General features: G+C 41.9%; 1 protein-coding gene across 1 annotated transcript in view; it reads left to right on the forward strand.

Annotated features, from left to right (window-relative positions):
- Positions 1-15,561, forward strand: part of CSMD2 (CUB and Sushi multiple domains 2) — a gene marked incomplete at both ends in the record, with an annotated part of 300,879 nt that overhangs the window by 33,847 nt on the left and 251,471 nt on the right. The window contains one exon of the mRNA XM_082329451.1: positions 11,179-11,291. Within this exon, the coding sequence (XP_082185577.1) occupies positions 11,179-11,291 (113 nt within the window). The remainder of the gene's footprint in view (positions 1-11,178; positions 11,292-15,561) is intronic.

Raw genomic sequence — 15,561 nt, forward strand, 5'->3', positions numbered from 1 at the left:
TTGCTGATGTGTTTGCTGGCCGGTGAAGTCCAATGTGCAGCACACTGAGACAGCAGACAGGAGTTTTGTTGGACTCTACTGTTAACCTCTTGTTGTACAATGTATTACACTTCCCTCCTCATCTTCTCCGCTTGCAGTTATCTGCACTGTCTGACAACACAGGGCTTTGCTTTTGATAATAGGAAGTAATTGCTGAAGCCGAGGATCGTATGTTCTTCTCTAGATCCCTCTAGCCGATGTTTGGTTTTACTTCAGGTGGACTTTGATACAGTGACTGTAAGCCTTTTAGACAACAGAAGTATTGTGAAGTCCGAATGTGATCTGATGTATGATCACTGTAGACCCTGCAGTGCCCACATCTACAGTGTTCTGGGTAAATTACATCTGCATGGGGAGGTCTCATAGCTTTCATGGGCTCGCTCCTTTTACTTACCAAAGATGGCTAACGATAAAGACACTAGCTGCTGGTGCTCTCCTACTAACTGTTCTTACAGAGAAAGTTTGTCATCTTTTTATGCATGTATGTATGTGGTGCTTAAAGTGATACAGTCACAGATGTTTTTAGTCATCTTGAGTTGTTTATTTTAGAGCTGCTTTTATTCTTTTCGCAGGAGTGGCAATTTACAAAACCAGTGGGTGAGCTTTTGGGGTCAGAGAAAGTGAGATTAGATTTTTTTTTTTTTAGCAGTGGAGGGAGAGAAATTGAACTAACCCATAGCCTTGCATGGTGCTTCACGTTTTTAGATTACAGTGCTTTGAGAAGGAACAGGTCTACTGTATTGTCGTAGAAAGGAGAAACAGCACAGGGAAGTTCAGCGAGGTGCCTTAGGCAGCACAGCGAGTTATTAGCTGCTAGCTATTAGTTACTGAACTCGGGTTGCCCAATTGCTGTGTCACTGCAGGAACTGTATGATGAGAAGGTGACTACAGCCTGATCCTGTTTGCGTAAGGACCTGCACAAAAAGTCTCTTGACTTTATTAGTACAGAATCAGGTCTTCAAAAATAATTTCACTTTTAGTCAATAGATATTGACATCAGTTAGCATCAAGAAGGCCACTTTCTTCACTGATAATTAGTGTCAGTCTCCCATGAAGAGGATGCTGTGAGCAGCGCAGCAAAGCGATGGGCGTGCAGGGGTGGTGATAAAAGCAGCACTGGCGGAGCACTGCGGCGTGGTGGTGGTCCCTCAAAAGAGCAGAAGTCAGATGTATGTCTTAGTCCTGTTCTGAGCCCAGCAGCTGCTCTGCTCAGTGGCATTGGGGAAATTACTGTAAAAGGACATAATATTTTATTTTTGCAAGTTAAATTTGCAAAATGCTTAAAAGCCCCCAGTTGGAGGGTCTGTATGCTAGGGGGGGGAAAGAGAATCGAAGTACAAAACAGATGAAGTTCCCAGCCATGCCTTTTAAAACATTTTCCTGAAGGAAGGAAAATGTATGCACTTTCATGTTATCTTTTGAATGCAGTCAGTCTTTAGGTCAAGAAGTTTTTGTATCTATAAGGTCTGACCTTGAGAGTTTCTCAGGCAAAGCACCTCTTTAGACAATGTGTATTTCCCTTTTATGAAAATTAATGAAAGTCTGCAGGAGATGATACAACCTTACTAGATCGTTGAAGATACAATGAAATTGTGGAGTGCTATTACTTGCAGTCTCAAATAGAAAATTGACAAATCTTCAGTGCCCATTGACTCAAATTCATTACGCTCCTGTTGGGCGGCAGAGGGTGGCCCGGCTCCTTTTAGACTATTCAGAATTGGATTTTGGTGTGCTGCAAGAGCAACTGCTGACATCTGGTCCTTTTTCTTAATAAAGAATGTAATTGTCTGTTTGCAATTTCATAGCTGTTTGGAAAACATAAAGGCTTCTGCTGTCCAAAGATGCAGTAATTGTCCTTACATCTTTAGCGATTTTTATATTTAGGCTTACAGCTGATTAGAGTTGCTATAGTGGAATAAAAGGTTTAGGAAGGAGATAAATATTTTCATTTGAACTCTTTGGTAGCTTATGTTGTTGCTGATCCGTGTGTAAATGGAAGTGTGAAACGCTGTTGTTCTAGCATTTTTATGTAATACTTTTTTAGCTATTGCAGTTGGGCCCTTTAGCTATCCAGGTGCACGGCGAGGCATCCTCTCCCTGAAGTTGCTCCCAGTTTATCTATGTGTGGCAAGGGAGGGGTAGGGAAACAGAAAGAGGTGATAGCACCAGCGCAAGCAGTAGCTCTGACGCTGCTGGACTCGAACCTAGGGCTTTTCGCCGCTAGTGCATTGTGCGTTACTGGCCTCCCCTGCTACACAGCAGCAGGTAGCAACGTTTTTATCCTGTTTCTGCTCAATATTCAGCAGTCGCACAAGGTGCAAGTGAACAGAGAATTAGATATGACATGAATCAATATTACAGTCTTTTTGGATAAATCTTCATTGGCAGGGACAATGAGATTTGTTTCATTTTTTTTTCATCATACAACACATCTTCTAAAAGTCAAATTTCTTATTAACCTACTTTTTTTTTTTGACTGCACTGGCTATGGAGGACGACTTGCATTGTTCTTGTTCCATTTGGGTGGTGCTTTTTAACTCTTAGCTTTATAGAAAGTGAGTTTCTACTGTTTTCTTCTTTCCTTTCCTTGTCTGTTGCCAATACATTTTATTTTATTAGGTGTTGTTATAATTTAAAATCTTAAGGAATTAGCGTAGCCATACCTGTATTGTGGTGGGAGGTGAAACTGCAGTTCCTGTGGAAATCCCCAAGGTGGATCCAAGCTGGCTGTCCTGGGATCGTGTAGGCAGAACAGCGCTTGCCTCATGCTGCGCCTTACTGTTCGCTTGGGGGAAGTAAAGGTTCTCTCAATACTGATGACTAAAGTGTAGTTCAAATTCTGATTTTTGTATGCATAAAGACTAAAAGAGATGCACAGACTTGGCAGATGAAACCTGGATTCACTTTGCATATCAGCTTTGGCTCTTTACAGTTGCATAACTTTAGCTTCTTGAGATTCAGAGAAAACAGGAGGATGCATGTGTATTAAGCACATATACTAACAAAGCCATAATTAAAGTTTTTTTGCTTGATTGTGTCACCTACAACAGCATTTGAAATTAATGGTAGTTTATATTTTCAGTCCCACAGTACCTGTTTGCCATAAATCTAATGCTTGGTGCCTTTCAGCTGGGAGTCTCCGTATGTTGTCATTGAGGCTTCCAAGCATCCCTGCAAGATGTGTGGGGGGGTCAGGATTGTATGTGGCAGGGGCTGGAGCGTGGAAGGAGCTCGGGATTCAGAGGATTGCCTAAAATCCTTTAGCAGGCTAGCGGCATACCTGAGAACATAGTTACGGAGTTGTGACTTCCAGCACTGTGGTTTCAAAAGCTGCCTCCCAGCTGAATGAGCTTGAACAAGTTAGAAAGTGGTATTTCTGTTCAGAATGCTGCTGGCCTGAGAACTTTTGTATTTACTGGGCCTTCCTTGCATTTAAAGCTGTTTTGAACATTCATGTCTGTTTACATGTAAAGTTCTTTAGGCCATAGGACATTCTTTATGCACAGCATGCAGCAGAAGAGTTAATGTTACTAAAGGGCTGGTGTGAATACCGGGGTATTTGCAACACCTCCAGTATGGTAGTGCTTTCTTGTTGTTCACCAGTTGCATTGCATTTAGCAATAAGCCTTGTGTGATTTGCAGGGGGCTCCGAGAATTCCGAGAACTTATTTTTCCCATTTACTAGACTTCACACTCCTGATTTTTTTTTTCTTTTTTGAAGAAAGCCAGAAATAACCTAAAACTGCCAAGTTTTGAACTGATGCTGCTGAGCCTTACTTGGTTTATATCCAAAGTTGTCTTTATTCAGATTGTCAGCTCAGATTTGCCAAGAGGTTACTAAAATTTGGTGAACTTTTCTGTGAATTTGTTTTTCTTTTTTGGTTTGTAATAATAAGACGGAGAATATAGATGCCGAGGTTGGTCAGAGATCTGCTTGCATCTCACTGCTACCTGAGAAAGTACAGGTAAAATAAGCATGGAAAGGACATGATAAAAATAAAATAAATCTAAGTCCCTGGTCTTCCTACTCTATTGCATTGTATGGAAAATTAAATTTATTGAAATATGATGCTTAGTACCTGTTCCCAGCTTGAGCCATGAAGGCCTCATTTATTTGAGATGGCTGTGCTGGCTTGAAACTCTATAAATAACACTTTTCTAGTGGGTATTGACCCAAACCCCATTTTAAATGAGCGAAGAAATGCATCCAGGCTGGAATTTGAGCCCTGTGACTGTCCCTGGAGACTGTGTTAGTTAATGAAGCCTTTGTCAGTGTCGGAGGTAAGCAAAGGACTCTTGTGGCTTGATGAATTATACTTGGCTTGGCAAAGGGAAGAAAATGCAGTTGAATCCTAAGTCATGCCGGCGCATGGGGTTTCGATTGTATGATGTTAGATTGAGGACTGTTTGCAAAGTGCTAGATGAACTTTCTGGAAAAAAAAAGTAGGTGCAGTATATGTCATCGCGAGTGAGTTTAAAGGACAGAGAAAGCTTCTTTTTCCCTAATGGGTGTTACTGTCTTGATAAGAAAAATATATAGCAATGTATGTCAGAGCCAATGAATTATATTACTTTAGAATCAACTTAATTATCAACCAGCTGGGCAGGGGGGATGGTTGGACAGTAGTATGGAATAAAATGAGACATGTGGCATTGGTTGGCAGCAAAGTAGCTTGGAGTTGCTTGGTGAAATATGAACAGAGAATATACAAGGAGTTACTGCTGCTTGCAACGTGTCTCTGAAGAGATTTGTTCAGGGTCTGTTTGTAGCTTGACTCAAAAGCAGCTTGGGTTTGAGCATAAATCATTCCAACGAGCTGAATAAATCCAAATATGAAGTGATACTGTTTTCCTTATGTCATTATAGTATCCTTGTAAGCTGGCTGAGATTATTTTTTTTTTTGGTTGGTCCAGAGCATCATTTCAGCCTTACAAGGATCAAAATTAAAGGACAACTGTCTAAGTAATACCAGTGAGTTCTGCCTTGCAGACAGAACTGGCTTTTAAGTGTGAGCATGCATGAGCTGGAAGTGTTCTCAGATTATGCTCTGCTTGTTTTATTGATGATTAATGAGAACATTTATGGTACTAGTTATTCTGTCAATATGGTTAAAAAAAAATGAAGCTAACATCTCATTGCAATTGCTTGTTTCTTTAATAAAGTAATACAGAGAGGAAGGGAGAAAAACTAACAACCACTGGGGAAAAAACTCTGACCCCGACAAGCCTGAGGAAATGCTAGCAGAGTCAGCGGTCTCCTCGGGTGCGTCTTTCATCCACACTTACTGATAATGGGGGGAAGCTCTGCACAGTTCAGGCTGAAAATAGAAGGGATCGGCTGTGTGCAAGAGGCCGAGGCGGCCGCAGCCTGTGGTGCGGCTGCAGGGGACAAGCCAGGCAGAGAGGTGCCTGGTGACAGGGAGCAGGGGACTGGCTGGACAGCAGAGCGGTGGCACGGAAAGCCCTCCTGGAGACAGGGCTAGCACTGAATTTGCAGACAATGATATCTGCGAAACAAAGACCTGTCAGCTTCAGTTTTACTGCACGTATTGAAGTCCTTGTGCCTAGGGCATCTATGCGTCGCTTTTTTGCCAGCTTTGTAAAGTAGTATTTGAAATGCACGGCGATTCTCTTGGGGTTTGGCCCATGATTTGGAAGAGACATTAAACTCCTTCAGGATGAAAAATGATTTCTGAAACTAAGATATTAATAGGAATGACAAGATGTTTTTTTTTTTTTTTTTTCCCCCCATAGACTACTTTACCCTACACTCACCAGCAACGGTGTCTTTAAAGAAAAAAAATCTGCTACCTGTAATGAGATCTGAGATGGGATGGATTGCTTTATTCTTTTATTCTTGACATACATTCCATGAAGCAGCCTTGAGGAGGACATCTGTGAGTGACCAGTGACTTTGCGTGTGGCTGCGTTTCTAGTTTCCCCTAAGACTTTAATTTTTAAACATACCTACATATGTATTTCTGAAGGTATTCTTCCTGCAGCAGCTGGAGTACAATGCTTACACATCCTTTTCATCAAGACTGCGAAAGTTGCAAATGTTAATATCACTCATACCCGTTTTTCAGAGGAAAGATGGAATGTATATTTAGCCTCTCCTTGCAGCTAGTGAGTTTCCTCATTGCTATGTGCACATGAGCCAGCTGTCTAGCTGAATAAGGCATATAAAACTTGATTCAAAGTCAATTGGTAGTTATTGGGCTCTTTCTGTTGACCCCAGTTCATAATGGATTAGTCCATTCTCCTTTCAAATGCACCTTTCCAGTGACTTCGGGTTGACTGCTGTCTTGTTAGCTGGGCGCACAGTGTGAAAGAGGACTCGCCGCCTCGTCCCAGGCTGTTTTCCAAGGGGCAGCTCTCGCTCAGCTGCTTTCTCCACACAGTGCCTTACACCTGACTTCGCCTGAGTATTGTCCTGGGATGGTGCAGGGGTGTCAGACTAGCACTTACAGAACCATGTCATTTAAACTGTATATAGTGAAGAGAGTGGTTCATCTGATGGGAAATTTTCTTTAATAGGTGCCTTTAAATTACACGCAGGAAAAAATCACTGAAGTATGGTGTAGTGTAATTTAATGCTGGGTTAAACGATGCAATCCAGCGCGTTTTCATTAGATGTTCTGAGACACTTCTCTAGCATTTATGCTTTAAAGGCTGTTGGATTGCCAGCTGCAATAACTATTTTGATTGCAGCCTGAGCTGATGGTGGGCATCCTACCAGAAAAATAATGTGCTCTGTTTTAATTATGGCACCTGCACTCCAAAATGGGAGCCTGCGTCACAGTGTATGATACAGTTGTACTTGATACAGTGGAACAGTATAATATGCAACAGATGGAGGTGAGAGCCATTTGCAAAGGGACTGAGATGTGGACTGTCCTGGCTGACTGTTCTTTTTCTAGGGCAAAAGTGGTGTTCAGTTGTGAGCTGAACCTGCTGAGCAGAGCAGTCAGTGGGTCTTTGCCTGGTGCTCAGCTCCGTTCATAGGCGGATGGGACAATTTCCCACTGGGGAGAGACTTTGTGGCAGTAGGGAAGATGGTGATGTATCTCAGAGGCAAGGTGCTTGGGCTCCGTGGGGAGCGGAGAACAGCACGCCCAGACCCCAGCGTATGGTCCCGGCCTTGAGCCTTGGCAGCTGCTGGTGTGCTGAGGGTGCTGGTGCTCGTGGCACTACGGGGGACCTGTGAAGAGGTGATGGTTACAACAGCAGCTAGTTCTTACTGACGTCGGTTCTATCAAAGCTGTTCTGTGAAGCAGATTTTGCTGTTCTGCTGCATGGGGAGTTATGCACCAGAAATATTTGCAATGTCTGTGGCAAACCCAAGGCAAAGAATGAAGAAGGATGCAAATAGAGTGGAGGATTTCTGTGTTAATTTGTTTTGGTATATTGATTTTTGCCGTACTGTGAAGCAAGGGCAAGCTTATGAAGTGGTATTTCTGGCACCGGTTTAGTTTGGTTCCTCACAGTAGGAGCAGAATTAAGCCAATGAAAAACATATTGAAAATCTCACACAATCAGTGTTGGCTCCAAGCAACTTAAGGGGATAATCACTCAATAATCCATTTGGCCAGAGGTACAGAAGAAATGGAAGATGATTATTTGTGCTGTTATTATTGCCCTCACCTTCTTGTTATGGCCCTTAATAAAAACAAGGAACAGAGTTTGCTGCTTTTCTTTCTCATTAGCGTATATATTTTTTTTATCGCTACACTAAATAACAGTGATGTCAGAATTACTGTTTCGTGCAGGAGGCCATTGGGGAATGATTTCATATTCTGTCTGCCATCATGTTGATCCCCATGCTTTAAATTTGCCTGGGATGCAGATTTAGGGAGGAAGCCATGAGGACAGTTTACCAGCCAGGTCAAAACAAGGCAGGGCGTCCTGCCAAGCTTGGCTGTTTCTGGGTCTTTGGAACAGGAATGCGGAGGTTTTACGGCAGTGATTTCTGCACCGGCCTTGTTAAATCATTGTTTCTTCAAGAGGATGTGGCACGTGCTCTTGCTGGGAGAAGACAACATCAGAAGGGAGAATTTTAATTGTGTGTGTTGGTTCAAGGCTTAGGAGGAGGAATAACTTTTATTTTGACTGCAGCTGCTTCCAGTGAGGAACGGGAAGAATTTCATCTCATTTCTAGTGCAGGTTTTCACTGTAGGAGGAGAAATGGAAATTAGTGGCATAGAGGGTAGGAGTTGCTATATAGATATCTCTTTTATTGAAGCAGTACTTCCTGCTTCCTTCTGAATAAGTTTAGTTTTAGCACTAATGGGGGCACTTTTCATCTTTTGTGGGCAGAAAGGCTGTTTGATCTGGAGGGGAAGACAGTGTTTGGTCACCTTTTGTGCTGTCAGGCAGCCTATTTTCTTCTGCTTGCTCCAGGGACACTAGATAGACACAAATGAACATCTGAAGTTAAGGGCCTGGAGAGATGGTTGGGTTTATTAATTTTTAGAGGTTCAGGAACCCCAGAGATTCCCATGAAAATTGTGTCTTCAGTCAATGTGGAATCTGTAGAAAGTGAGAACAAACCCTCAGTTACAATTTCATGCCCTTATGCACAGGCCATCCTTTTCTCTTAAGGCCCTGTAACTAGAAAATACGAATACACGCTTAAGGGCAGTATTGTTTCAGGTAGCGCTTAATTCCCATTGACTCCTATGGGACACGTGCACTTGCCTACAGGTAAGCAGACACGTAAATGTTGCCCTGAATTAAAAGCAGTATCTGCAAAGTGGGGTCTTCCTAGTACATAGACTGTGAACAGAATCCATGATGCAAAAAGCTTAGTTCAGAGAGCAGATCTAATTTGGATGTAAAAAACATAGACTACCCTTAACTAATTCCTAGATAATGATAAAACACTGTGTGGTGATTAGAGGAAGAAAAACTGACAGGTTCTGCTGTCCATTGTATGGCTTTATTAAAACCGGTCCATGCATTTCTTGGATTTTTTGAGTGCATGAAGGTTTCAATAAGTCATTTTAATTAAACTGCAAAATAAATTAATAAAAACTATGGCATTCCTTTTCAGTTTTGTGCATGATTAAACTATCTTGAATCCTTAAAAATCCTGGGAACCTTTTAGTTTTAATAAACAGGAGCAATTGTTCTTCCAGCTTGTACAGACAATGGATTTTATGCTGAGAGTGGGTACGTGCTTCTTGCTGACATTAAAACTTGACTGCCATCATTGGCTGGCAATTGCATGAACTTTGCCAATAACTGGAAATTTTGCTTTAATAAGGTTCTCAGGCGGAGCATGTCAGCTTTCATTAGTCAGAGTTCAATCTGTTTGAAATAATATTTAGGTTTACTAAATTAGGGCCAGAGTAAGAGCAGTAGGGAAGTTCACTCGCTGTCTCTGGAAGTTGCCGGGGGCTGGTGGTAACTTTAAGGAGAAATTGCTTGGGCTGGAAATTGCACTGTACTAGTACCTGACCCTGTGGTCAGAGGGGATGGTGGCCCCCAAAATTGAGCATCTGATTTTGTTCTATGTGTGCTTTTTTCATTCTGTGTGATGTATGAGGAGAGGAAATACTCTGAATCAAATCTATACTTACGGGTATTTCTTAAGGGGTCAGTGCTTTCTATCACAAGTGATCTTTTGCCCTCTCCATAGGAAAGACTAGCTGCTGTATAAAAAGATGTGGGATAAACCTCTGAGTGTGTGTGTAAGAAGCTTTAAACTTTCTTTCTTACCGTAGCCTGTTTATCTCGTGCTACTTGTCCTTGTGATCCAGCTTGAATAGTCTTGATCTCGAATGATACCGTGTGGCAGTGAGTTCCTTCAGTTCCTGCTGCTTCTGTGGTTTGGTAAAAGTCTGGTTTTAGGACAGTTATCAGGCAACGGGGATTGCATCTGAATTTCTGTCCTTGATAATGGCAGGCAAGAATCTAATATGAGATTACTTTAAAACAAATGTTCCTTATGTAAATCTGTTCTGTAAATCACCTTAGCCAAGTGTAAGGGGAAGGCTTGTAAGTTATAAAACCGTAATTGTTTGAGAAATGTACATGAGCTGTTCCTGGGCTATGTCAATACAGTGTCAGGGATTTAGTGTTTGGGATCTAATAATGCCAGCCTAAAATCATTACCAAACAGACTCTTATAATAAAATTAACAGTTGTCATTTAGCCCTAAGTCTGTGAGGAAAGCCAGGGGAGAGCAAGGCACCTGCGTTATGGGTTTCTGCAGTGCTGTCTTTGGTGTATGCACTAGACTTGTCACCCTTTTACATAGTTCTTTCTACTCTGACTTGTGGGCATGTGTCTGTATCCTAGGCGGTTCCTACAGTACATCTTCTAGATCATCTTGTGCAAACGATTTTGTGTCTGTGGGCTTTGATTTCCTCCGTGAGTAAAGAGGTGTTAACCATCACAGTCTTCACTGTGGTACATACCAGATATTAGGATGTAGGATGAAAAGTGCCATCCTTGGGATTGTTCTTGCTGGCGCAGTTGGGTGGGGGTTGGGGAGGATTCCTAGAAACTTCAAAACTTATCTACTGTAAAACTACTGAACAAATACTCTGAAGATAGCCACCCTGATGGGCTTCAATTGGTAAAACCATTTTCTTGCCTGTTCCCTTCTGCTATTTTAGGTTGTGTTCGATTTAATGTAGTTTGTATAATGCTTCAGACCCTTCTCTAACGTTTTTATTCCAAGGTTCTCAAAACACGTTGTAAGCATTATTGAATAATGTGTTAGGCTCACTCAGCAACCTTAAATATTGCTCCCATTTTGTGGATGGGGAAAGTTTATTCTGAAGGGCTCAGTGACTGCTCCGAGATCACAGAGCTGGGGTTAGCGGGGCACTGCAGAGCAGATGTTAGTGAACAAGGTGTGAAGCAGATAGACTGGTTTTAAAATATAGCCAGTGAAGAAATATGTTAGTTATTCTGGTAAGCCAGAAGGTGTTAAAAGCCCAGGATGAGTTTGCCCAGCATTTGTTGAACAGCTATTGAATTCAAGCTGTACCAGTCTGTTCTCTTGAGCTCTGAAGCTCCCCACTTCGGGCTGTGGTATATTGGCCAAAGTGGCCGCTGCCCCACTCTTCGATTTGCTATCGGGTCAAAGGCAGAAATGGTGAGTGTAACCTCCCTCTTGATTTCTTCCAGGTTAACGGGTTTCCAGCTGCCTGCTCCTATTGTGAGTACAGGGGTTGTGCTGTCCTTGTGGCTTGTGAGTGATTATGCGGTCAGTGCTCAAGGCTTCCAGGCAAACTATGAAGGTAAGTCTGCCCAGTTCAGTAATTGTCTTGAATTGTATCCGCATTTGGCTTATGGTGGGATGTGAAACTAAGGTGCAGAGTTTATACCAGGATATATATGTATGCAGACACTTAATCCGAGACAGGAGTGCCTGGTTCTTGTGTAATTTCATCCATTTTTTCAGAATTGAAATTGCTGATTCCTTCCAAGTGTAATGTATTTTTTCCTCTCAGCGTCTGTGCTCAAAACATCTTTAAAAGCTTACTCTGACAGCAAAGCTGGAATGACTAAGAAGGAAGGGTAATGTGGGGTTTGACAGCGGAATCTGCAGGGTTACAGCAATCGCAGCGTCCCGTATGGCCACTGGGATTTACAGCTGAGACAGTGGGGAGTGCAGAGCAGTGCATAGGGTGCTTGGATGTTCGTGCATTTTTCCTTTATGTTCTCTTTACTTATTTGTTATTTTTCTTTTCCCTGCACCTTCCTCCCTGAATGTTTAAATTCACCTCCCATGTCTCTTGTCATAAATAATGTGCAGTGTTTGGTGGCTGGGGAGGTAAAGGATTGTATGTGAAGGCTTGGTAGCTTCAGAAAATCTTGGACAGTGGAAGTCATCAGATATATGAAAGAACTGTTTATAGTAGAAGGTGGGTCATGATTGTAATGTGAGGTGGCACTGCTGGGTAAATGACAAATTAACCGTGTTAAAATTTGAGACGCGTTTATGTTGATTACTGAACCTAGAACGTTGTTCCTATCCCCGTAAATGTTTTTCTTTGGAGTCCTTAGAATTTCTCAGCCTTAATGATAATTTTTGGTAATGAGTCCTACCGGACAATTACCCAATACATTAAACCAAGCAGATGCCTTCATTTAGATGATGTTGTACTCTCTCAACATTTTCTGCACTTGACAATTGTTCAGGTTCGGGAGAATTCTGTTTAAATACCCTCTAATTTCTGATTAAAACCTTTGCTCTGCCTTGAGGCGGCAGTGGCACTAAGATGTTTTTATTAGTCTTGAAGCGATCGGTGCGTTAGCAGGTGTTCAGTACGGCTGGGCAACGGTGCCGAAGTTCATCTCAGCTGGAGACCGCGCTCAGTTTATTCGCAGGGCAAGTGCCTGCTGGGGATGCTGGTGGTGTGTGGCGGCTGGCAGGACAGGCGAGCGCAGCAGCGGGGTGAGGAAGGGCGGATCCCGTTGCCTGTTGGCAGAATCTCTGCTACAACATATGCCAATCATCGTGTCTAGTAGACGTGACAGTACGCTGCTCCCAAATTGTGGGATAGAGAACACGTAGCTGATTTTGTACTTTCTTGACATTTAGAGTTCATTTTTTGGCACTTAGTTACAGTTACTTGTACGCTTTTTAATTGGTTTTTTTTATTACCTTGATGCAGCAGGTACTCTTGTACAAAGGCTTGTTCCAGGGCTGCCCTTTAGTCACATATACTTTAAATTATCTGAAGTTTACTTGAGCGGTGATTAGGAGGCTTTAAAGCAGGTGACTGAGCGTGTCTCCAGGGGAAAAAAAGAAAGGTACTTAAAACTTAACCTGAGCCACTGAGGCAGGGCATTGGTGCAAATGAAAGCTTCATTTTGAGGGGAGAGGGGCAGGCTTGCCTGCCTCAAAACAAGCTACTTGCTATTTGGATTGTTGTTAACTAAGACTAAAGGAGGAGATAAGTGTGTTTTTGATCAAAGGGACATGCTGCTGCTGTAATGCTGTTTCAGTTCATTGGTAATCTACAACTCAGTGAATAGCTTGTGATTCGATAATTCATGTTTAAAGACAGAACAATGCATCAGAGTCCTTGCAGTAAATGGCTCCTTTATGATCTGCTATCAAAGCATGTTCATTATTCTCCTCCTCCCTTTAAGCAATCATTGGGAAATGCACCAAAAGAAACAGAATTTTTAAACTGGAACAAAAGATCTCAGGAACTTTTTAAAAGGAGGACAGGAATAAAGTATGTAGTTGGAGGCATCAAAGTGACACAAAAACATTGTGCTTGCACTGATGTCTGCTCTACCCTGACCCTCTGGGAAATGCATAAATTGAGGTTGGCTTTATCTAAGTTAGCATCTTCCTAGCTTATCTAGTCAGTATGATGCCTGCATGATAAGATCTCTTACAAGCAATTTCTTGAAACCGGCACAGACATCTCCTGCTCATACCTGTATATGTGTTTCTTCATTTCTCGTTGTTTCAGGACACACAGTTTAGCTATACATTTCACTGGCTAAAAAAAGGAGGGCTTGCTTGCAGTGGTGCCAGAATTTATTAAAAAATGTTTCCACTATGAGAATGCTTAGAAATGCTTTAAGAACAGATAGGCAGAGCATGTTTCTGAAAGTCTGCAGATCTCTTTTCAAGCCCCAGGTCAGGCAGGTGCCAGAGGTGGCAGTGGAATTTTGAGGAATAGCCAGCTCCGAGGGTGCTGTGCTTTGGCGCTTCCTTCTTGAGCTCACAGTTTTCCGACTTCATTATATGTTATTGTGCCTTGCTGCTAGATCTTCCTTAATCCTCTTTTCCTCATTTCTGACTACCTCATCTTTCTTCATTTAGTTTGGTGCGTGTGTGTGTGTGTTGCCAGCTTGTTTCTATCTGCTTTCGTTGTCTGATTCTTCATGTTCTCCGATCTCTTACTGTTTGTTGTGATTTTTCTCCAGATGCCAAATATTGTTTCAGAGCTCAGTAAACAGTAGGGATTTTGTATTCATTCTTCTGCTGTGGAAGGCAGCAAACAGGAAGGCTGATGGCCGCCTTCCCCAGCCCAGCCACCTCTCAAGGGGTGGACACCATTGTCACTGAGGATAACGCTGCTGCGGGTGCAGCATCTCTGGCTTTCAGGCACCAGGTCACAGCTTCGGAGAGCTGCCTTCTGTTCCCGGTTGTGGCACAGATGTTCTGCACGATCTCGTTGGTCACCTAGTCTGGGTTCCCAGCTTCCAAGCTGCGAAACAAGGTCAGCATGGCGGCTTGGCGTGCGTGCTGCTATGAATGTGCGTTCATGAATGTACGAATGGATTCAGGAGCTACTGTATGGCGTTGTGAATGTGGGGAACCCCACAGCAATATCGCTGTTTGAGAGGAGACGAGACTGGTTTGACACAAATAAGAGTCTGTTGATAATTGGATGATCTGGAAAAAGAAACAGGGGCAACCATTGCAGGATTGAGTGGGAATGAAAAATTGTCAGCTTTTTCTTGCTGAATTGAAAGAAGAGAGAAAATTTCATTTCCATTTAAATATAATACTTTGATCTGAAGGTAATTTTTTTTACTTAAGAGATACTTTCACTAAATATAAGCAGTTCTTATGAAGCTCCATTTCAGAACATATGATTTAGAAAATATTTAAATGAAGTGCTTTCATGCTTTTAGCATCCTTTAAATTTGTGGGTTTTTTCCTGTTAAACTGTCCCTTGAATTCATCATGATTTCACAATTAGCCTTGTTCACCCTCAGACTGTGGGGTTTTTTCCTTTTTTGACTAAATGATTCTTCTGAAAAATCCTAACCAGCTGTTGTGGAGTCTTGCATTTCATTTCAACTGCAGGAGAATTTTGGAGTGCTATAAATATCTAAGTTAGACTTTTACTAGGATGTGAATCTTGACAGTCTCATCTTGTGAAAAATATTCCTGAAGATTTAATGACCAAAAATGACCAATGCTTCCACTTATTGCTTCCCTGAAAGATGTATGAAGCTAATATTAAGGCACATGCCTAGACTACAATGTGAAATTAATTACAATCACTGCTGCCACACACCTGATGAATACATAGTAAGCTGACATTTAAAATAAATTGGGCAAGTCTCTTACAATAAGAGGAAAATTTATATAAATTCCACATCATTTGCTCAATGTTGCTAATAGCAGTTCATGATGAATAGCAGGTAGTGTTTTTTTTAGTTTACTAATGTAGATATAAAATAAAATTACATTATTATTTGTAAACCATTACCTCTTGGCTGCCTTGTTAGTCTTGAGGGTATGAAAAATAGAAAGGGATTTAAGGAAAGATACCCGAATCTGCTCTTTATCATACATGACTAGAGAGCAATGCTATAAACCACTGAGGCTTGTGAGCTTAATGAAACTTGATGCTGTTCAAGGCTGTACAGGTCCTTCTTTCTGAGGCTCTCAGTGTTTATCAGACACTAAGCAAGCAGTCAGGGCCTGAGTATCTTGCATAAAACTTCTTTCTGCTCTGACATGGTGTGTAACAACTTTCCAGTGGATTCCTAGTAGGAACAGGAAGGAATTGGATTCTCACTTTAACT

This window comes from Platalea leucorodia (genome assembly GCF_965183815.1).
Source record: "Platalea leucorodia genome assembly, chromosome: 18".
In the NCBI taxonomy this organism is placed as follows: Eukaryota; Metazoa; Chordata; class Aves; order Pelecaniformes; family Threskiornithidae; genus Platalea; species Platalea leucorodia.